General features: G+C 41.1%; 2 protein-coding genes across 2 annotated transcripts; both read left to right on the plus strand.

Moving 5' to 3' along the window:
• Positions 1-19,417: 19,417 nt before the first annotated feature.
• Positions 19,418-20,248, plus strand: LOC137644414 (uncharacterized). Its single transcript, XM_068377393.1, has one exon. It carries the CDS (start codon positions 19,418-19,420, stop codon positions 20,246-20,248), a length of 831 nt encoding a protein of 276 aa, XP_068233494.1.
• A 1,169-nt stretch (positions 20,249-21,417) lies between these two features.
• Positions 21,418-22,566, plus strand: LOC137644415 (uncharacterized). Its single transcript, XM_068377394.1, has one exon. It carries the CDS (start codon positions 21,418-21,420, stop codon positions 22,564-22,566), a length of 1,149 nt encoding a protein of 382 aa, XP_068233495.1.
• Positions 22,567-22,939: the final 373 nt, after the last annotated feature.

Consider the following 22,939-nt stretch of genomic DNA (forward strand, 5'->3'; position numbering starts at 1 on the left):
CGTTGTGAGAAAACCTGAGGGATATCAGGTTAGCCTACCATTCGGGTCGGATGCTAGGCCAGAAACAAATTATCGTAACGCTGTGGCGCAGTTAGAGTCGTTGCAGACAAAATTCAGAAAGGATAGGAAATATTTTGAACAATATCAGGGAGTGATAGACAAATATATCGAAGCAGGTTTTATATCTGAGGTGAAAGATCCCATAGTGGAAGGTTATTACATGCCACACTTTGGAGTCAGGAAAGACAGCCGTACCACCCCCCTTAGAATCGTGTTCAATGCCTCAGCAAAGTCAAAGGGTTGTAAGTCATTGAATGAATGTCTCTTACCTGGGCCCAATTTGGTAGAGTTAGCATACAATTTAATCATAAGGTTTAGGTTGAACCGATATGCCATGTTAGCCGACATAAGTAAAGCATTCCATCATGTTTTGTTAGATCCTCGTGATGCCAAATACACACGATTTCTGTGGCGCGAGGTAGCTGGTCGAGCGCTTACCTTCGCCTTTAGAGTCGTGGTGTTCAGCATCACAGCTAGTCCATTTTTGCTACAACAGATTGTCATTTTAAAGAGGAAGGCTGGCCAGATTTAGTAAAATCCTTGTATGTCGATAACTATCTGGTCACATTTGAGGATTTAGAACATATGAGGCAAGAGCATGAGTCTGTTAATAACATCTTAAAGGGGGCGGGTATGCCTTTGGAAGGGTGGGCAACCAATCACTTGGCCTTTGATAGTGAGAGACAGTGGAGTGAGCCTGTGAGTGTGAACATGCTTGGGCTGCGATGGGCCCGGGACGTAGACCGATTGTGTGTGAAGGCAAGTAAGGGGATTAGTGAATTGGGGGAGGGATGGGTGCCTACGAAGCGTAGGGTACTTTCCCTGTTGGTCTCGATTTACGATCCAATAGGTTTGATCAGCCCATTATTTGTAAAGGGAAAACTTTTCCTCCAACAACTATGGGAGGATAATGTAGGTTGGGATGACGTGTTAGGAGGAGAAAAGGCTAAAGAGGCAAGTGAATTATTGAATGATTTGAAAGCGGTGAGTGACATGACCTTTCAAAGATCGATAGGTAAAAAGGGTTTAGAACTACATGTGTTCACCGATGCCAGCAGTAAGGCATACGGAGCAGTGGCATACACCAGGGACGATTGCAATCGGGTAAGCCTAATAACAAGCAAAATGAGGATCACTCCGAAAGGGATGAGCAAACTGACGATCCCCAAGTTAGAGCTGCTGGCCTTGTTGCTAGGCAGCAGATTAGCAAGAACTCTCAAGGAACTGATCGAGCCACGAGAAATAGTAATGTGGACTGACAGCAAGGTAACGTTGGCATGGGTAGCATCTCCCGATGCCAGGTCTCATAAAAATGTGTTTGTTTCTAACAGAGTGGCGGAGATTGTTTTTATTCAGCAGGTTTGTAGCTTCAGTCTGAACCATGTCCCTGGTCATCAGAACCCTGCCGATATCCTATCCAGAGGTGCAACGACTCGACAATTGCAAGTTAACTCCCTGTGGAGGAACGGTCCAGAATTCCTCAGGACCACGGGAAAGCCTGTTCCTTGCAAGGAGGAAGATCCGCTACATCAAACTCACGTAGTAGCGGCGGTACAAGAGTTAAGGGAGGAGATGTGTCCTCCCCCCTCCCCCCCAGGAGAGATTTGGGTAATCCTGAAAAGGGAAGTAGGATTCCAATTCTTGTTGAGAGTAGTCAGACTAATTTTAAAGTTTGCAAAAATAGAACGGAATCCGTTCAGTATTGTTGTTCTGGTAGAGCAGAAACATTACTTGCCTTCAGTTTATGCTTATTTGGAGGGCGGAGTCAGACCCCCTCGTGAAGTTGTCAATTTAGTAAGACAGTTGAATTTAGTAATGAAAGATAGACTCATTTGTACTAGAGGACGAGTGTCCAAGTTAGAAGAAATTAATCGGTTAATTCTCTTGCCAGCCAAAGGGCGTTCAGTTAGAGTTTATTTAAAATATTTACACCGGTTGCATTTACATTGTGGTGTGAATACTCTAATGGGTATCTTTCGACAGAAATGTTGGGCGGCGGATCTACGTTCTATTGCCAAGCGGGTGGTAAAAGAATGTATGGAGTGTTGGGCCTTCCAGTCTTCGTCGAAACAGCCACCACCACCCCCCCCTACCGAAGGAAAGAACGACCCTCGAGAGACCCTTTACAGCAGTTGGAGTGGACCACACAGCAGCCATACAAACTGAAACTCAGCCAGGGTACATCCTGATTGTAACGTGCATGGCCAGTAGGGCTGTGTATCTCGACTTCTGCCCCTCCTTGGAAGCGGAAGAATTCGTCTTGGCCCTAAGGCGATTCTGCGCCGCGCATGGCGCCCCCCCATACATCACCTCTGATAATGACCAGACGTTCAAAACCGTTAGCCACCTCCTGCAGGGACTCTACGAAGAAGATGAAGTTCAGCAGTTCCTGAGGAGAATGGGAATACAATGGAGGTTTCAGACACCCAGAGCACCTTGGAAGGGTGGATTCTTCGAGCGGCTGATAGGGGTGACGAAGCGAACCCTCCAAATAGCCCTCAGCCAAAAGTATCTACCGAACACCCACATGTTGACCCTGGTGAAAGAAGCAGAAGCTGTAGTGAATAATCGCCCGCTTATGTACAGCGGCGACGGATGCGAGGATGAAGTCCTCACCCCTTCCCATTTGTTAAGAGGACACCCAGTCCTCCTCATGGCACCGCTCTTACCAGACGAGCACCTCAACACGACCTTCACCTCCCGGAGGTTACATGATCATTATTTGAAACTAACAGACTCTTTGAAGAGATTCAGAGAGAGGTGGAGAAAGGAATATTTGAGTGCCCTGAGAGCCTGACACGACTGTCAGTCCGGGAACCCTCCAAGCTGCATCCTGGAGACGTCGTGTTGGTAAGACAAGAACATCAAAGAAGAGCTACGTGGCCCCTTGGACGTGTTGTAGAAACGTATCCGGACGACAACGGCGTCGTACGTTCGGCCAAAGTGTTGTTTGAGGGTGTCGAGTCACAGCGAGCTGTTAGCCATCTGGTTCCCCTGGAAATTACCCCCTCTGTGGAGGATGATGGAGACGGAGACGACGACGATGGAAAAGAGGGTGTGTACAGCTCGACAGACGGAATGCCAGGGATCGTGGAGACGTCTGGGGACAATCAGGAAATGGCTCCGGCTGCGACATCCCAACAACTGGCCACAGAGACCTTCGACAGTGACACTAATGACGAGAACAATATGTTCAGTGCGAACAGTGAAGGTGAAAAGGAATCGAAGCAGACGAACGTTAAAAAACGTTCTGCACGCCCATTGAGAAGGGCGGCCGCGAAACAACGAGAAATGATAGACCGTCTGCTAAAGGGTGACAGTCTATGAAATGTAGCTGCAAAACAGTAAGTGAGAGAGTGAGTGTCTCCCTGCTAGGTAGGGAGGGTGAAGTGAGAACGTTTGTAAGTGGCATGAATCCACGGAGATTGGAAGTGCGTAGGTGTGGGGAACGGGGACGGGATAGTCTCTCGTACTTACGAAACGAGCATTGTACAGAGCCAGGCCCCTCCCTCTTGTTCCCCTAAGGTGGTAGCCCACATGTGGCAGTGTAAAAAGTGATTTAATTAATGTAAGAGGGCAGGTTGCCTTCAGATGGAAATGCGTGATTATATTCTGTGTATGAATACATTTTTCTCTGTTGTATACACATATGCCGAAAGTTAATATTTTAGGCCCATTGCCTAATTGCTTTGCCAATTTTTCATAATTATATTCTGTATGTGAATGTATTTTTTCTTTCTGTTCGTATATATGTATATGATAACTGATTTCTAGGCCCATTGCTTAAATTGCCTTTACATTTACATGATTGCATTTACTATTTGGGTGTGGAGAATTTTTTATGGTTTGTTCTGAGTGGGAACTTAGTCCGGGAAAGTCTCCTTATAACAGTTACATAAAGTTCAACAGGGGAGGATATGAGCACTTACTCTCGGGGCACAAACACCCTGCTAATACTTTACTGTCACAATTCACAAACCATCACTCTAAAATACAAAAGGGGGAAATTTTACTGTCCAGAGGCCGAAGCACTCCACACGTAGGTTAACAATAATTTATGGCCTACTCTAGCTTTGTCAGGTCTATAGTCATCTCATTCTCAGGCTCTGTTCCGGCTCCGTCCCAGCTACCCCAATGAAATGCTGGACAGTTATTTTACGTTAATGTAATTAAGACAAAATCCAAAATGGGAGCAGTGATGTAAAGTAGTTTAAAAGTTTATAAAGATAAGGATCTTTACCTTCGAAGCAAATATATTAATGCAAAGTTCCTCGCTGTTACCACCTATAGACTTACTTAGGTTTTCTCTTTAAATATTGGGTACTTTGTCCCGTGATCAACTATTCATTTCACACATTAAAATAAATGAGGGAGCAAAAATACTAAGAAGGTTTAATTAACCTAATATTGATTTATTCACAAATTTACATTAAAGGAAAATGGTCATCTTAACAACACAAAAAATGGTATCAAAAGAAATGCAATTCAAATAATGAAAAATAGTTGATTAGACGCGTGGTCTACAATAATTAAAATTCAAAATGGGGTTGGACACATGGCCCATGTGACCCAGAGACTGTGTTAGTCTCAAAAGGCAAAAAATTGTATAGAAAAAAATATATACACACAATTCCACCGCACACAGTCCGAATAGTGTAAATAGCCAGGTTCCCTATAAAGTTAAAATTAGTCTAAGCTAATAAAAAATGGGGGAAAACTAAATGGCCATTGATGTAGTACCTGCACTCCTTTGAAGATTAGTCCTATGCCCGTGATAGCTGTTGACCTGGACGTTGCACTAATTGGCACGTTGCACTCTTGCCTGGCTCACCCCAAGAATCCTCGTTGGCTACAACTATGGTATCCCAGGGTCCTCTTCTTCTCAATCTCTCCGACCGGTAGCAACCTTTTGTGAGTCGAGTTTTGGGAGAGAGAGTGCGGGGGGGGTGAGCCAGATGTGCACGGGTTCAATGACCAGGCAGGTCAGCAGCCCAGGGCAGCTTCTCGTTGAATGGGCTCGACTCTACGGTCGAAGAGATCACCTGGCTTCACCTTTCCAGACAGGTGAGGAGCTTGATGCGCACGGTAATCCATTGGGGTTGCCATATCGGGACTTCAGGACAGGGCAATATATTGTTGCAAGGAGTGCAGAGGAGGCAGGATTTTGTACTAAATACTCAGATAAATCTTGCTGCTCTGAGGGAGGTTATATATACAACAATCCTACCTATTCTGGCTTGCTAAAAATTAATATTTAAAATGATTAATTAGCAATGGACTGGTGCAATGGGCATACATCTTAAAATTAACAAACCTTAATTGGTATTGAGAAATATAAGATGCATTAATTCAGCAGTATTGGAATTTATATAAAAAATGCAGTTTAGGAATTTAATCTCGACCCATGTAGTTTAAGGAAAGAACCAACATACGCCGGGGTTACAACTAAGGCCATCTGCTGTGCGTATCTACGCTGTGACGTCACGAGCATGGCGTGCGCCACTGTCAACAAGTTTAGATTAGTCCTCCCTCTGTTTCGTTAAAGAAAACTAGATGTAGGAGAGAATGTTTAAGGGGTAGCTATAGTATTAGTAGAAGAGAGCTAAAAATACGATTGAAAGAAGAAGAGTGAAGAAAATTCTTCACACCCTGGGGATAAAGGGGAGAAAAAAGGGCGAGGGGTTAGATCCGGCAAATGTGATTCAACTACTTGTTAGTATGAGCGAGATAAGCTTACTGGCTGAATGATGAGTGAAGTTGTTCTTCACATCAACGTCCGTTTAAAGTTAACAAAACGCTGTTGGCGTTAATTAAAATCAATCGAGTCAAAGTTACGTTTTCACGTGAATTTGGGGAGTATTGAACCACGCAGGCAATACTTCATGGAAGCGCTAAATTAAGCATATGATCAGTTTTAACTTTAAACGTACGATGCAATAATAATAGATCGATTAGAAGTACTCAATTCTTCCCACCCTAGGGGTACGGATAGAGCACAGAAAACGTAAGCCAATATCGGTCGAGTTCAGCAACAAGTCCGGCCAAATAACAAATTAAAAATTATGGGGGTGAATCCCAATCCCGGTCTGCACCCAACGTTTTACATGAAATGGTTTTACATATAAAATGACTAGCGTGATGAAAAGTTGGTATTCATTGCCTGACAAAAGGAGAAAAGTTAATTCCTTCTCGGCGTTACAAAGTAAAAGGTTATTTGACACTAGCCTGAATGACAAACTGGGACAAACTAGGTCCTTGGGGACATCGTAGTTCTGACTGTGAAAGTTTTGGATGTCGGTTTTAAGAAAAACGTTTGCAAGGGGAGTAAATAAAGGAAAAGTTATATTCAGCACGAGCTGAAGGATGTCAGGGGGATTATAATAAAATGACAAGTTGTCAAGGCAAAAATTAAATTTACGCTTTGAGGTTAAAGCAAGTGATTGACCTGGAAAATGCTGCTGTACGACTTGGCAAAAATCATAAAAGTTTAATGTGACGTCATATATGACTGAATAAAAATAATGAATAACGTTCAATGTACCGTTATCCTTAAGCAAGGTGAATCGTAAACAGGCTCTAAGCTCCGGTGCTAGGTCTACCTGTGTGACCTTCGCTAAATCCGCCGTCAGTGCACAAGGTTCCTTTCTGACTGCTAAGGTCTTAACATTGTGATCACGCGGCTCTTTCTGAGGGCGGGTTTCAAATCCTAACGGGGATGTTCTAGCGTCAACACGGATTGGAGCGGAAGTTACGGGCTTAAGAACTGGACAGTCAGGCAACGTGAGCACTGGTCCATGGGATGGTACGACTTTAATGATTGAATCTACAACCGGTACAGGCCTCTGCTGGCCTTCAAGCACACGGGTGGGTTGAGTGGTATTTGCGCTACCAGTTGGGGGGTCCATTTTAAGACAATGAATGGTTTCTCCTCCGGGACGAACTGTCACCGGCGGCAAAGACAAAGGGGGTTGAGGGTGATCAAATGCTGGTGGCTTAAGGTTCGGAGATGAGGACGGAGCACGTGGGACTGACACAAACTCACTAATCGTATGCCGTGTTGGCAACATAGTACTGGAATGTGACGATTGAACAGGTTGGGGTTTTGATGCAAAATTAATTACATTGTGCTTTACTGGCGAGACGTTAGAAGTTACAGTTAAGGGACGTGTCACTGAAGGTGTCGCCTTTGAAAAAGAATTAGATTGATTAGGTTTGATAGTTAAATTAGGATGAGCCATGAGGCTATTAAAAGCAATTTCAACTTTACTTGAACAGGCAGCAAGTACGGGATAATTTAATTTGACAATAGGATGGTCGTAATGACGTCTCCAAAAATTCTTGTAATTAAAAAGTTCATCTCTTACTTGACCAATAAGTGTTTTAAAATGACTTATGGCTTCTGGACCCATGCTGGGAAAATCTACAGAAGCAAGAGCATGAAGTGCTAGGTCTGCGTCCTCACAAACAAAGGTGAATGTTAATTCCTGTTCCTCAAGCTTAGCGCTAATCTCCTCGGGGCTGAGCGTTTCCGCCTTAGGCGGTGGAGGGTTGTTTACGTTAAACATGAACTCCGCCATCTTGGAATGACCACGTTTGATGAACGGATTCGTAAAACAAAACAAGGGATAAATCTGAATTTTAAAGGAATGTAAAAATGAAACTTTACAAATTTACAAGGTTCATAGTTGAACATTTAAATTTACTCATGATGGGAGGAAAATAGTTAAATGACAACACAAAGGTAAATCATGAAATTACTTTAAAATTCAGTGACCGGGTCCAACAAAGCAGACGATGCCCAGGTCACGTGACGTTAAAGACTTTGCTAAAATGAATTATTTACGCACGTGGCGATAATGACTAATCAATTTACTTTAAAGTGAAACATATTAGAAAGCACACGGGCTTATGAATGCAAAGATTCAAGTTAAAAATTAAAATAACAGGTCGAGGCTGACACTGTTGTGACGATTTCACAATTACGGGCGCACTAAGTCAGCCACTGATCTATTCAAAATGTAGATAGGCGCTCAAGGCAACGACTTTAAAGTGCACTCTCATGGAGGCTAAACAAAATGAAATTTCCCTCACGCGGAGGTAAAACAAAAATATCCTCGCTAAAGGACAAAAACAATATCTCCTCGCTAAAGGACAAAAACAATATCTCCTCGCTAAAGGAAATTAAATGCACTACACACAGTAATTTACTTACTGTAGAAAACAATTACGCACCCTTAGTTTGTGCTGTAAACAAGATCCGCCCTCTCGGAACAAACACGTGGAATGAAACGGACTTGGTGTTATTAAGTTTCTACGTTACTCGTAAGAAGACTTAAAATTATGTTGCGCCAATTCGCTCTTTAGGACAAGGACACGTGCTAGGTATACGGTGACGTTAGTTAGAAAGGTTGGTTAGGGAAGGTAAACGGCACAAAGGAAGGTAGACCAAGGTACAAAATGTTACAAATTAGATGCTTAGCTAGCAAAATTAGTTGACAGAACGAGTACACCGGCGCTCTAGCTGAGCAGTAAACACGGGCGTCTGAACAACAAAAACCTTAGTTCAAGTAGCTTAGAACTTTCTGGTAAAAGTGGATTCCGCCACAACACGTGGGTGAACGGATCCGAGACAAAGTGAAGTTCCTACGACAAATTCTAGTCTTTCTGTAGAGAACATTCAAGCAACAAATTAACCTGGTTACGTAGTTCTTTCCTTAAACACGTGGTCGATACAAAAAGATCATGTTGATTACAAATTTCTCTTCCCAATTAAAGTCTGGGCTTTACACATTCGACAAACTGGCTGTGTGCGTGTGGGTAAGTGATATAGCGAGTTACTATGTGCTTAATCAAGCTGATTAATTACGTTAATGCTTCACAAGTCAAAGGTAAAGGATCCGGTTCGAAGGACCACTCGTGTGGAGAATTTTTTATGGTTTGTTCTGAGTGGGAACTTAGTCCGGGAAAGTCTCCTTATAACAGTTACATAAAGTTCAACAGGGGAGGATATGAGCACTTACTCTCGGGGCACAAACACCCTGCTAATACTTTACTGTCACAATTCACAAACCATCACTCTAAAATACAAAAGGGGGAAATTTTACTGTCCAGAGGCCGAAGCACTCCACACGTAGGTTAACAATAATTTATGGCCTACTCTAGCTTTGTCAGGTCTATAGTCATCTCATTCTCAGGCTCTGTTCCGGCTCCGTCCCAGCTACCCCAATGAAATGCTGGACAGTTATTTTACGTTAATGTAATTAAGACAAAATCCAAAATGGGAGCAGTGATGTAAAGTAGTTTAAAAGTTTATAAAGATAAGGATCTTTACCTTCGAAGCAAATATATTAATGCAAAGTTCCTCGCTGTTACCACCTATAGACTTACTTAGGTTTTCTCTTTAAATATTGGGTACTTTGTCCCGTGATCAACTATTCATTTCACACATTAAAATAAATGAGGGAGCAAAAATACTAAGAAGGTTTAATTAACCTAATATTGATTTATTCACAAATTTACATTAAAGGAAAACGGTCATCTTAACAACACAAAAAATGGTATCAAAAGAAATGCAATTCAAATAATGAAAAATAGTTGATTAGACGCGTGGTCTACAATAATTAAAATTCAAAATGGGGTTGGACACATGGCCCATGTGACCCAGAGACTGTGTTAGTCTCAAAAGGCAAAAAATTGTATAGAAAAAAATATATACACACAATTCCACCGCACACAGTCCGAATAGTGTAAATAGCCAGGTTCCCTATAAAGTTAAAATTAGTCTAAGCTAATAAAAAATGGGGGAAAACTAAATGGCCATTGATGTAGTACCTGCACTCCTTTGAAGATTAGTCCTATGCCCGTGATAGCTGTTGACCTGGACGTTGCACTAATTGGCACGTTGCACTCTTGCCTGGCTCACCCCAAGAATCCTCGTTGGCTACAACTATGGTATCCCAGGGTCCTCTTCTTCTCAATCTCTCCGACCGGCAGCAACCTTTTGTGAGTCGAGTTTTGGGAGAGAGAGTGCGGGGGGGTGAGCCAGATGTGCACGGGTTCAATGACCAGGCAGGTCAGCAGCCCAGGGCAGCTTCTCGTTGAATGGGCTCGACTCTACGGTCGAAGAGATCACCTGGCTTCACCTTTCCAGACAGGTGAGGAGCTTGATGCGCACGGTAATCCATTGGGGTTGCCATATCGGGACTTCAGGACAGGGCAATATATTGTTGCAAGGAGTGCAGAGGAGGCAGGATTTTGTACTAAATACTCAGATAAATCTTGCTGCTCTGAGGGAGGTTATATATACAACAATCCTACCTATTCTGGCTTGCTAAAAATTAATATTTAAAATGATTAATTAGCAATGGACTGGTGCAATGGGCATACATCTTAAAATTAACAAACCTTAATTGGTATTGAGAAATATAAGATGCATTAATTCAGCAGTATTGGAATTTATATAAAAAATGCAGTTTAGGAATTTAATCTCGACCCATGTAGTTTAAGGAAAGAACCAACATACGCCGGGGTTACAACTAAGGCCATCTGCTGTGCGTATCTACGCTGTGACGTCACGAGCATGGCGTGCGCCACTGTCAACAAGTTTAGATTAGTCCTCCCTCTGTTTCGTTAAAGAAAACTAGATGTAGGAGAGAATGTTTAAGGGGTAGCTATAGTATTAGTAGAAGAGAGCTAAAAATACGATTGAAAGAAGAGTGAAGAAAATTCTTCACACCCTGGGGATAAAGGGGAGAAAAAAGGGCGAGGGGTTAGATCCGGCAAATGTGATTCAACTACTTGTTAGTATGAGCGAGATAAGCTTACTGGCTGAATGATGAGTGAAGTTGTTCTTCACATCAACGTCCGTTTAAAGTTAACAAAACGCTGTTGGCGTTAATTAAAATCAATCGAGTCAAAGTTACGTTTTCACGTGAATTTGGGGAGTATTGAACCACGCAGGCAATGCTTCATGGAAGCGCTAAATTAAGCATATGATCAGTTTTAACTTTAAACGTACGATGCAATAATAATAGATCGATTAGAAGTACTCAATTCTTCCCACCCTAGGGGTACGGATAGAGCACAGAAAACGTAAGCCAATATCGGTCGAGTTCAGCAACAAGTCCGGCCAAATGACAAATTAAAAATTATGGGGGTGAATCCCAATCCCGGTCTGCACCCAACGTTTTACATGAAATGGTTTTACATATAAAATGACTAGCGTGATGAAAAGTTGGTATTCATTGCCTGACAAAAGGAGAAAAGTTAATTCCTTCTCGGCGTTACAAAGTAAAAGGTTATTTGACACTAGCCTGAATGACAAACTGGGACAAACTAGGTCCTTGGGGACATCGTAGTTCTGACTGTGAAAGTTTTGGATGTCGGTTTTAAGAAAAACGTTTGCAAGGGGAGTAAATAAAGGAAAAGTTATATTCAGCACGAGCTGAAGGATGTCAGGGGGATTATAATAAAATGACAAGTTGTCAAGGCAAAAATTAAATTTACGCTTTGAGGTTAAAGCAAGTGATTGACCTGGAAAATGCTGCTGTACGACTTGGCAAAAATCATAAAAGTTTAATGTGACGTCATATATGACTGAATAAAAATAATGAATAACGTTCAATGTACCGTTATCCTTAAGCAAGGTGAATCGTAAACAGGCTCTAAGCTCCGGTGCTAGGTCTACCTGTGTGACCTTCGCTAAATCCGCCGTCAGTGCACAAGGTTCCTTTCTGACTGCTAAGGTCTTAACATTGTGATCACGCGGCTCTTTCTGAGGGCGGGTTTCAAATCCTAACGGGGATGTTCTAGCGTCAACACGGATTGGAGCGGAAGTTACGGGCTTAAGAACTGGACAGTCAGGCAACGTGAGCACTGGTCCATGGGATGGTACGACTTTAATGATTGAATCTACAACCGGTACAGGCCTCTGCTGGCCTTCAAGCACACGGTTGGGTTGAGTGGTATTTGCGCTACCAGTTGGGGGGTCCATTTTAAGACAATGAATGGTTTCTCCTCCGGGACGAACTGTCACCGGCGGCAAAGACAAAGGGGGTTGAGGGTGATCAAATGCTGGTGGCTTAAGGTTCGGAGATGAGGACGGAGCACGTGGGACTGACACAAACTCACTAATCGTATGCCGTGTTGGCAACATAGTACTGGAATGTGACGATTGAACAGGTTGGGGTTTTGATGCAAAATTAATTACATTGTGCTTTACTGGCGAGACGTTAGAAGTTACAGTTAAGGGACGTGTCACTGAAGGTGTCGCCTTTGAAAAAGAATTAGATTGATTAGGTTTGATAGTTAAATTAGGATGAGCCATGAGGCTATTAAAAGCAATTTCAACTTTACTTGAACAGGCAGCAAGTACGGGATAATTTAATTTGACAATAGGATGGTCGTAATGACGTCTCCAAAAATTCTTGTAATTAAAAAGTTCATCTCTTACTTGACCAATAAGTGTTTTAAAATGACTTATGGCTTCTGGACCCATGCTGGGAAAATCTACAGAAGCAAGAGCATGAAGTGCTAGGTCTGCGTCCTCACAAACAAAGGTGAATGTTAATTCCTGTTCCTCAAGCTTAGCGCTAATCTCCTCGGGGCTGAGCGTTTCCGCCTTAGGCGGTGGAGGGTTGTTTACGTTAAACATGAACTCCGCCATCTTGGAATGACCACGTTTGATGAACGGATTCGTAAAACAAAACAAGGGATAAATCTGAATTTTAAAGGAATGTAAAAATGAAACTTTACAAATTTACAAGGTTCATAGTTGAACATTTAAATTTACTCATGATGGGAGGAAAATAGTTAAATGACAACACAAAGGTAAATCATGAAATTACTTTAAAATTCAGACGATGCCCAGGTCACGTGACGTTAAAGACTTTGCTAAAATGAATTATTTACGCACGTGGCGATAATGACTAATCAATTTACTTTAAAGTGAAACATATTAGAAAGCACACGGGCTTATGAATGCAAAGATTCAAGTTAAAAATTAAAATAACAGGTCGAGGCTGACACTGTTGTGACGATTTCACAATTACGGGCGCACTAAGTCAGCCACTGATCTATTCAAAATGTAGATAGGCGCTCAAGGCAACGACTTTAAAGTGCACTCTCGTGGAGGCTAAACAAAATGAAATTTCCCTCACGCGGAGGTAAAACAAAAATATCCTCGCTAAAGGACAAAAACAATATCTCCTCGCTAAAGGAAATTAAATGCACTACACACAGTAATTTACTTACTGTAGAAAACAATTACGCACCCTTAGTTTGTGCTGTAAACAAGATCCGCCCTCTCGGAACAAACACGTGGAATGAAACGGACTTGGTGTTATTAAGTTTCTACGTTACTCGTAAGAAGACTTAAAATTATGTTGCGCCAATTCGCTCTTTAGGACAAGGACACGTGCTAGGTATACGGTGACGTTAGTTAGAAAGGTTGGTTAGGGAAGGTAAACGGCACAAAGGAAGGTAGACCAAGGTACAAAATGTTACAAATTAGATGCTTAGCTAGCAAAATTAGTTGACAGAACGAGTACACCGGCGCTCTAGCTGAGCAGTAAACACGGGCGTCTGAACAACAAAAACCTTAGTTCAAGTAGCTTAGAACTTTCTGGTAAAAGTGGATTCCGCCACAACACGTGGGTGAACGGATCCGAGACAAAGTGAAGTTCCTACGACAAATTCTAGTCTTTCTGTAGAGAACATTCAAGCAACAAATTAACCTGGTTACGTAGTTCTTTCCTTAAACACGTGGTCGATACAAAAAGATCATGTTGATTACAAATTTCTCTTCCCAATTAAAGTCTGGGCTTTACACATTCGACAAACTGGCTGTGTGCGTGTGGGTAAGTGATATAGCGAGTTACTATGTGCTTAATCAAGCTGATTAATTACGTTAATGCTTCACAAGTCAAAGGTAAAGGATCCGGTTCGAAGGACCACTCGTGTGGAGAATTTTTTATGGTTTGTTCTGAGTGGGAACTTAGTCCGGGAAAGTCTCCTTATAACAGTTACATAAAGTTCAACAGGGGAGGATATGAGCACTTACTCTCGGGGCACAAACACCCTGCTAATACTTTACTGTCACAATTCACAAACCATCACTCTAAAATACAAAAGGGGGAAATTTTACTGTCCAGAGGCTGAAGCACTCCACACGTAGGTTAACAATAATTTATGGCCTACTCTAGCTTTGTCAGGTCTATAGTCATCTCATTCTCAGGCTCTGTTCCGGCTCCGTCCCAGCTACCCCAATGAAATGCTGGACAGTTATTTTACGTTAATGTAATTAAGACAAAATCCAAAATGGGAGCAGTGATGTAAAGTAGTTTAAAAGTTTATAAAGATAAGGATCTTTACCTTCGAAGCAAATATATTAATGCAAAGTTCCTCGCTGTTACCACCTATAGACTTACTTAGGTTTTCTCTTTAAATATTGGGTACTTTGTCCCGTGATCAACTATTCATTTCACACATTAAAATAAATGAGGGAGCAAAAATACTAAGAAGGTTTAATTAACCTAATATTGATTTATTCACAAATTTACATTAAAGGAAAACGGTCATCTTAACAACACAAAAAATGGTATCAAAAGAAATGCAATTCAAATAATGAAAAATAGTTGATTAGACGCGTGGTCTACAATAATTAAAATTCAAAATGGGGTTGGACACGTGGCCCATGTGACCCAGAGACTGTGTTAGTCTCAAAAGGCAAAAAATTGTATAGAAAAAAATATATACACACAATTCCACCGCACACAGTCCGAATAGTGTAAATAGCCAGGTTCCCTATAAAGTTAAAATTAGTCTAAGCTAATAAAAAATGGGGGAAAACTAAATGGCCATTGATGTAGTACCTGCACTCCTTTGAAGATTAGTCCTATGCCCGTGATAGCTGTTGACCTGGACGTTGCACTAATTGGCACGTTGCACTCTTGCCTGGCTCACCCCAAGAATCCTCGTTGGCTACAACTATGGTATCCCAGGGTCCTCTTCTTCTCAATCTCTCCGACCGGCAGCAACCTTTTGTGAGTCGAGTTTTGGGAGAGAGAGTGCGGGGGGGTGAGCCAGATGTGCACGGGTTCAATGACCAGGCAGGTCAGCAGCCCAGGGCAGCTTCTCGTTGAATGGGCTCGACTCTACGGTCGAAGAGATCACCTGGCTTCACCTTTCCAGACAGGTGAGGAGCTTGATGCGCACGGTAATCCATTGGGGTTGCCATATCGGGACTTCAGGACAGGGCAATATATTGTTGCAAGGAGTGCAGAGGAGGCAGGATTTTGTACTAAATACTCAGATAAATCTTGCTGCTCTGAGGGAGGTTATATATACAACAATCCTACCTATTCTGGCTTGCTAAAAATTAATATTTAAAATGATTAATTAGCAATGGACTGGTGCAATGGGCATACATCTTAAAATTAACAAACCTTAATTGGTATTGAGAAATATAAGATGCATTAATTCAGCAGTATTGGAATTTATATAAAAAATGCAGTTTAGGAATTTAATCTCGACCCATGTAGTTTAAGGAAAGAACCAACATACGCCGGGGTTACAACTAAGGCCATCTGTTGTACGTATCTACGCTGTGACGTCACGAGCATGGCGTGCGCCACTGTCAACAAGTTTAGATTAGTCCTCCCTATGTTTCGTTAAAGAAAACTAGATGTAGGAGAGAATGTTTAAGGGGTAGCTATAGTATTAGTAGAAGAGAGCTAAAAATACGATTGAAAGAAGAAGAGTGAAGAAAATTCTTCACATTGGGTACAAATTTGTATTGTTCTTTGTATACCTGTGAACTAATTGCCCCGGGGTAACATTGTTGTTTATGAACATTGTGTATGCTGTTAGAGTCGTTGCGGAGCGCTACGCAACGAGCCGAACAGAGTTAAGGAGTGATTACTCCACCCCCAAGTCCAGTCTTGCCTGATTATTGACGTTTTTGACGCCCCTTATTTCGGGTGTGGAGGATGTCGGGAATTTTCGAACTGGCCATTCGAAAGTCCCGCCATTTGACTTCATGAACGTTTCGTCAAATGAGGGCAAGGCTGGGGGATCTCGCGGGCGAAAGACTGAGGTTTAATACGCGACTGTATTGGGACTTAAATCTTAACCACCTGGTGGGGAAGGAGCGAGTGTTATGGAAATTGTCTGTTTATGATATATCAATGATGAATCTAACGTAAAATTGAGGCAACATGACAAAAATGTCTTATGTATGTGTTTAGTGTCAATGATTTTCCAAGTCCTTGGATATGGATAAATTCTGGCCCTCAGCCGAAGACTTAAGCCTTCCCTTTGTGTTTGAAGAAAAGCCTTAACTGTTTTACGATCTTGTAGTAAATGAAAAGGCATTCTCAAACCCCTTGCAAATAATTAAACTAAGATTTCCCTCCACTTTGCTAAGGAAACTTTAGTTAACGCGGGAAAACGAAGGTTTCTTCGAAGCTACTTGTGATTGGGGATCTGAATCCTGAGTTAAATGAGAATAGGGATATTTGGTGTGTGATTCGTTGTGTATTGAATTCGAATTGTCACTATTTTCAGTTTGTTAATGAGTCCGGTGTGGACTTTGTGCTTGAAGAGCACGTGTTACATTACCAAGAGTCAGCCTTGTTTTTCATTAAGTCTTGTGAATGCTTAAGGATGTTGTTTGTCTTGTATCAGAGTTTATTTTTATAATAAAATTTTACATTTTGTCACCGTATTTTAGTTAACTCCAGGAAGGTTTTGGGAATCTCGCCTCTTCAAAGCCTTGCGATCCGCCCAGTACATCGGGCAAATTTAATAAACTGGTGAAATTCACAACAGTACCTATACTTATATTACATCTCACTAGCCTGAGTCCCTAGGTTTTATGTTTATGTTGAGTTCTAGGTTCATGATTGAAGAATAGTCTTTGCAACGCCGCCTCCAATAATCTAGTTATTTGAGACTTTTCTTTATTTTATACTGGTTTGTCTTTTTCTCCACACCAGGTTTGCAATTTATATTTCATTTTCTAAAATTCCTTCACTGAATAAAAACGATCCTATATATATATATATATATATATATATATATATATATATATATATATATATATATATATATATATATATATATATATATATATATATATATCTATATATCTATATATATATATATATATATATATATATATATATATATATATATATATATATATATATATATATATATATATATATATATATATATATATGAACATATATCACAAGCACACGTGATTTCAATCAATGTAAATATTACCCATGAAAGGCATATAATACCGAATTCTATCTTAGGAATATATATCTCTTGATAGCTCAGTCGGTAGTGTCGTGCTGGCATGGTTTCCGGCCCACAGGTGGGGGTTCGAATCTCCACCCGGCCAGAAGCTGTTACCATAAAGTGAATTCCAAGTGGATATATTCCAAAGATAGAATTCGGTATTAAATGCCTTTCGTGGGTAATATTTACATTGATTGAAATCACGTGTGCTTGTGATATATGTTCATTTAAAATAACCACGTGTAGCAAACTCACGATTCAGCTATCATGGTGGAGATGGGTTTATTTCAAAGTCTAAGAACGGATTCCTGAATTCGACAGGAATATGTGCGGGGACTTGTCCTAAACTTTCTATCTCTCTTGATAGCTCAGTCGGTTAGAGTCGTGCTGGCATGGTTTCCGGCCCACAGGTGGGGGTTCGAATCTCCACCCGGCCAGAAGCTGTTGCCATAAAATGAATTCCAAGTGGATATATATATATATATATATATATATATATATATATATATATATATATATATATATATATATATATATGTATGTATGTATGTAGGCTATATATATTTCTCGTGGGGTTGTTGAAGCTTAATTGATTCATTATTTTCGTTTCTACTGTATATTCTTGCAAAAAGAAAATGGGTCAAATCTTCCGCATTTTCACAAAAAAATACAGTTTACGCTGCCCCTTTATGTCTACAATGTTTAATTTTAACGCATTAGTTCTTCTCTTCCACTTTCTGCATATTCATAAGTTCACTTTACTTTTTAATTCCTCTTTCCATCTTCAGTGTACCATTTTCTGGTTTCGAATTCTATTAGTATCTTTGCATTCTTCGCATTCAGATTCATTTATTGCAGTTACTTTGCTGGTTATTTCCACACTCTTCCTTCTTTTTCTTGAATGTCCTTCGATGCATAAATTTAGCAACCACAGAAAAAGTTCAACAAGAAAAAAAAAAGAAAAAAACGCTTCTAAATACGATCATAATGGTCTAAGAGATTGATAGGCATTTTTGGTTTTGTGCTGGTTGCTCAGTAGAAACAAAACAATTTTTGATGGGAATCTGGAGAAGAGGGTCTACGGGCCAACCAAGGGAAAGGCCCGTGCCAACAACAAGTGTTGGCTTTAATACCCCAACAACAATGGAGAAGAGAAAAGAACAGCAACTAGAAGGGATCAAATGGAATGTCAGTATCACAAATGGAACGCAACATAAATACGATGTTTATTATTATTATTATTATTATCATTATTATTATTATTATTATTATTATTATTATTATTATTATTATTATTATTATTATTATTATTATTATTATTATTATTATTATTATTGTTATTATTATTATTATTATTATTATTATTATTATTATTATTATTATTTGCTATGCTATAACCCTAGTTGGAAAAGCAGGAGGCTATAAGCCCAAGGACTCCAACAGTGAGGAAAGGAAATAATGAAATAAACTACAAGAGAATTAATTAACAATAAATAGAAATATCCTAAGAACAATAGCAACATTAATATAAATCTTTTATATATAAACTATGAAAATAAAAAAAAACAAGAGAAAGAGAAATAAGATAGAACAGTGTGTCCGAGTGTACCCTCAAGCAAGAGAACTCTACCCCAAGACAGTGAAAGACCGTAGTACAGAGGTTATGGCACTACCCAAGACTAGAGAACAATGGTTTGATTTTGGAGTGTCCTTCTCCTAGGAGAGCTGCTTGCCATAGCTAAAGAGTCTTGTAAGGACATCGTCTTACCCGCCGTGTTTCCTCACCCTGGACTCTTTTCTGTATATTGTAACTTTATTATTTATTCCACACAGTAGATTTTTGTATAACGATGTTGCGCTCTTTGAGAGCTTTATATTCATGTATAATAATGTATATTTCATTAGGATACCGCCTTGGTATCTTAAATCTACATTTGAATAAAAACAAATAATTCTGGCGGTTGGAAATGTTTCCCTCCCGGGCTACTTATCCGTCCGCACTCTGTAATATAGTGACCGTTGTATGTTCAGTATAAAAGTAGATTTCATCATGTTACAAGAGACATTCCTAACAACAGGTAAAAAACTCAGAATTGCAGGTTACAACGCCTACATCACACCACAGATAGACACAGACAAAGGCTTAGCTACATTAGTTAGAACAACAATACCAACAACAAGGTTACACAATCCAATTCCTTGCGGTACCAATGTAAAAACACTGGCGGTAACAATAACACTGCTTAATCAAAAGATAGACATATACAGGAAAATAAACAGCGAAGACACAGGAGAGCTGCAACTGACACAACTATTTGCTCATGTAGAAAGAACAACAACACTTATATGTGGGGATTTTAATGCACATCATCCCATATTATCATTCCCATCAATGACAAACCCTTCAGGGGAACACATAGCCTTCGCCCTGGAGGAATTTGAAGGAGTCGCCCTACTAAACACAGGACAACTCACACACATAAGAGGAGGCAGACTAGATCTGACTTTTGTCACAACAGCAGTAAGACACCTAACAAGATGGCGAGTGCACTCAAACCTGATTAGTGACCACTTTGCCACAGTAACAGAATTGGAGATACAACAGCTACCTCCAATTCCACCACCTCCACCAAGATGGAATCAATACCTAGTAGACTGGATCTACTTTAAACAAGCCATAGAGGAATGGGCAGTAAGCTACAATCCTCCAGAGGATATAGATCAACTAGAGAAAGACCTAGTTGATGCGTTTCACAACACAGGTGATAAAGCAATGCCTCTAAAGGCAGCAAGAGGAAACCACACTTACAAGGACTCCTGGTACTACTGCCCAGAAGCTAGGAGACTAAAAATAAGACTAAATAGGGTAAAAAATCTATAGAAGAGGATCCACAGTAGAAAACAGAGAACTACTGCAAACAATTGAAAATGAAACAACAGAGAATTCATGAAATAAGAATAGAAACATGGATGGAATGGTGTACAAACTTGTCACAGTACACAACACTCACAGAGATATGGAAATGGCTACACAGAGTAGCCGGAAGAAAGAGAACATCAGTTGCAACACACACACACCCGCAAGAAGAGGGAGAAAGAATTGCAACAGCCTTTGCAAACAGAACACTATCAGCTAATCTCTCCCCTGAAACCAGAATGTTGCAAGAGCAACTGGCGCCAGCCAGGTGGGAAGAGATCAACACAGCCTGCCAGCGACAGGATAACACAGACACCCCATACACAGTATAGGAACTGAGAGCAGTACACAAGACAGGAAAAGACACTGCGCCAGGAGCAGACAGGATCACCTACACAATGATCAAACACATGGGTCCAGAAACTGCATTCCTGAGGTTGATAAACAAAACACACCTTGAGCACACAAGGCCTCAAACCTGGAGTCAGCAAGATACACAGCCGATCCCCAAGCCAAAGGATTCAGGAAATCCCAGACCAATAGCCATAGTATCCTGTATGGAAAAGACAGGAGAAAAAATGGTCCTAAACAAAATGAAATACAAAATTGGCCCCCTATGCAAGGACCTGTATGCATATCAGGAAGGAATCAGCACTTCTAAATACATTACTGACATTCTAAGCTGCATCAATCAAATGAAGGCAATAATAGTTTTCATAGACTTTGAAAAAGCCTTTGAGCTTGCATGTCCAACACCAATGCTGCAATCAGTTACCAGAAAAGGAGTTAAAGGTCACCTACTAGCATGGACGAAAAACTATGTGCTAGGAAGGCAAGCGACTTTTCATGACTTGGAAAATGGCGCACCACAAGAAGGGATTCTCAGCCCCCTCCTTTTCAACATCCTCATGGAAAATATAGCCTCACTCCAACTCCCTGAAGGAGTAGAGATATTTATCTATGCAGATGATGTATGTGTAATTGCTCGAGGACCAGTCAGGATGGTCAGAATGCAAAGAGCACTGAATGCCATCAGCCACAAGTCCAATGAACTGGGACAGAAAATAAACATTGGCAAAACCAAGCTTATGACAATCAAAGCCCCAAACCCCCTGCACCCACTCACAATATGAATGGAACCCCTAGAATGGGTGGACAGTTACATGTACCTGGGAGTTATAATAGACAAGCAACTCACCTTCAAGGGCGAGATCAAGTATCTCAAAGAAAAGGCAGATGCCAGACTGGCAGCCATGAGATACATGACTAAACTCAATGACAGCGCAAATGAGCATGTTCAAAAGAAGTATTATCTAGTCTGTTCCAGAATGCTAGTGGAATATGCCACTCCGATCCTTACAAACTTGACAGTCATCCAAAAGGCCTCAGTAGAGGTTATTCAAGACAATGCCATGAGGCTCATGCTAGGAGCCCCAATATGGACAAGACTGTGCAACCTAAGGATGGAGGCTGGACTAGCATCCCTTGAAGACAGGATTGCACAAAGAAATGCATCCTCAATCGCAAAGATGTTCCTCTCAGACAGAGACTCTATAACCAGAAAGAGGGTGAGAGGGGAACTATCAAAGCACCCTGAGGTCCGAACCCCAAGCTCCTATGGCAAAGACCATAGCGACAACATAAAGAGCCTGGGCCTAACTGAAGATATCATGCAGCTAAACCCAGACTCAGCGCAGGGTGCACTGCACATTCCACCATGGAAGAAACAAGTAGCAACTTTCAGCTATACTAAGCTTCCAAGAGCAAAGGAAGACTGTACAATGGAGGAACTTAGAAATGCAGCCCAGACAGCAATCCGCTTAATAGAAACAGAAGGGTCACAGATCTACTATACTGACAGTACAGTAGACCCTGGAACCGAAACAGCAGGAGCTGAAGTTTTCTCCAGTAACCTTACGGCCTGCTGGAGGACATCCAGCAATGTGTCCACCATGCAGACAGAGCTTGTTGCAATAAAACAAGCACTACAATACTCTATTGATAATGAGGAAGGACCAGTAGTCATACATACTGATTCACGATCCCCAATGCAAGCCTTGCAACAGGAAAAGAATAAAGAAAACAAGGCCCTGCTAGCTGATATCAAGGTACTTTTGTATCAGAATAATGAAAGAGACAGACGAGTAACTCTAAACTGGATCCCCAGTCACGTCGGGATACCAGGGAATGAGAAGGCTGATGAACTAGCTAAAAGCACCAGACACATACAAACTGTACAGGTGCACACACAGCCTACACTACAACAAATTAAAACCAAATAAAAACAAAGCTCAAAGACAATCTAATCAAGGAGCTACACAAGTGGTAGGGAATGGCTCTCCCTCCACTACATGGTACAAATGGGCAACGGAGCTAGAGCCTCCACCCATAGACAGATACACCCCTAGAAAGTAAGCTCTGTGCATACACAGGCTCAGACTGGGATACAAGGCAAGATGGGAAATCATAGACAACACTCAAAGACCGCGTGATCACTGTGATGTCACACCACAACAGGCCCTCCTGCACTACCTACTAGAGTGTAGGGAAACAACTCAGTTGAGAGGTGATCTACAAATAGACACCAACTCACCACAGGCCTGACAGGCCGTGGCCACGCTGGGAAAAGCAATTGTTGAAAGCATAGAGAAACAC

The sequence above is a fragment of the Palaemon carinicauda genome, chromosome 7, assembly GCF_036898095.1.
Source record: "Palaemon carinicauda isolate YSFRI2023 chromosome 7, ASM3689809v2, whole genome shotgun sequence".
In the NCBI taxonomy this organism is placed as follows: domain Eukaryota; kingdom Metazoa; phylum Arthropoda; class Malacostraca; order Decapoda; family Palaemonidae; genus Palaemon; species Palaemon carinicauda.

What these genes read in the sequence shown, in the direction of transcription:
- LOC137644414 (XM_068377393.1), top strand. Translation starts at nt 19,418, where the DNA reads ATGTTACAAGAGACATTCCTAACAACAGGTAAAAAACTCAGAATTGCA.
- LOC137644415 (XM_068377394.1), top strand. Translation starts at nt 21,418, where the DNA reads ATGGAACCCCTAGAATGGGTGGACAGTTACATGTACCTGGGAGTTATA.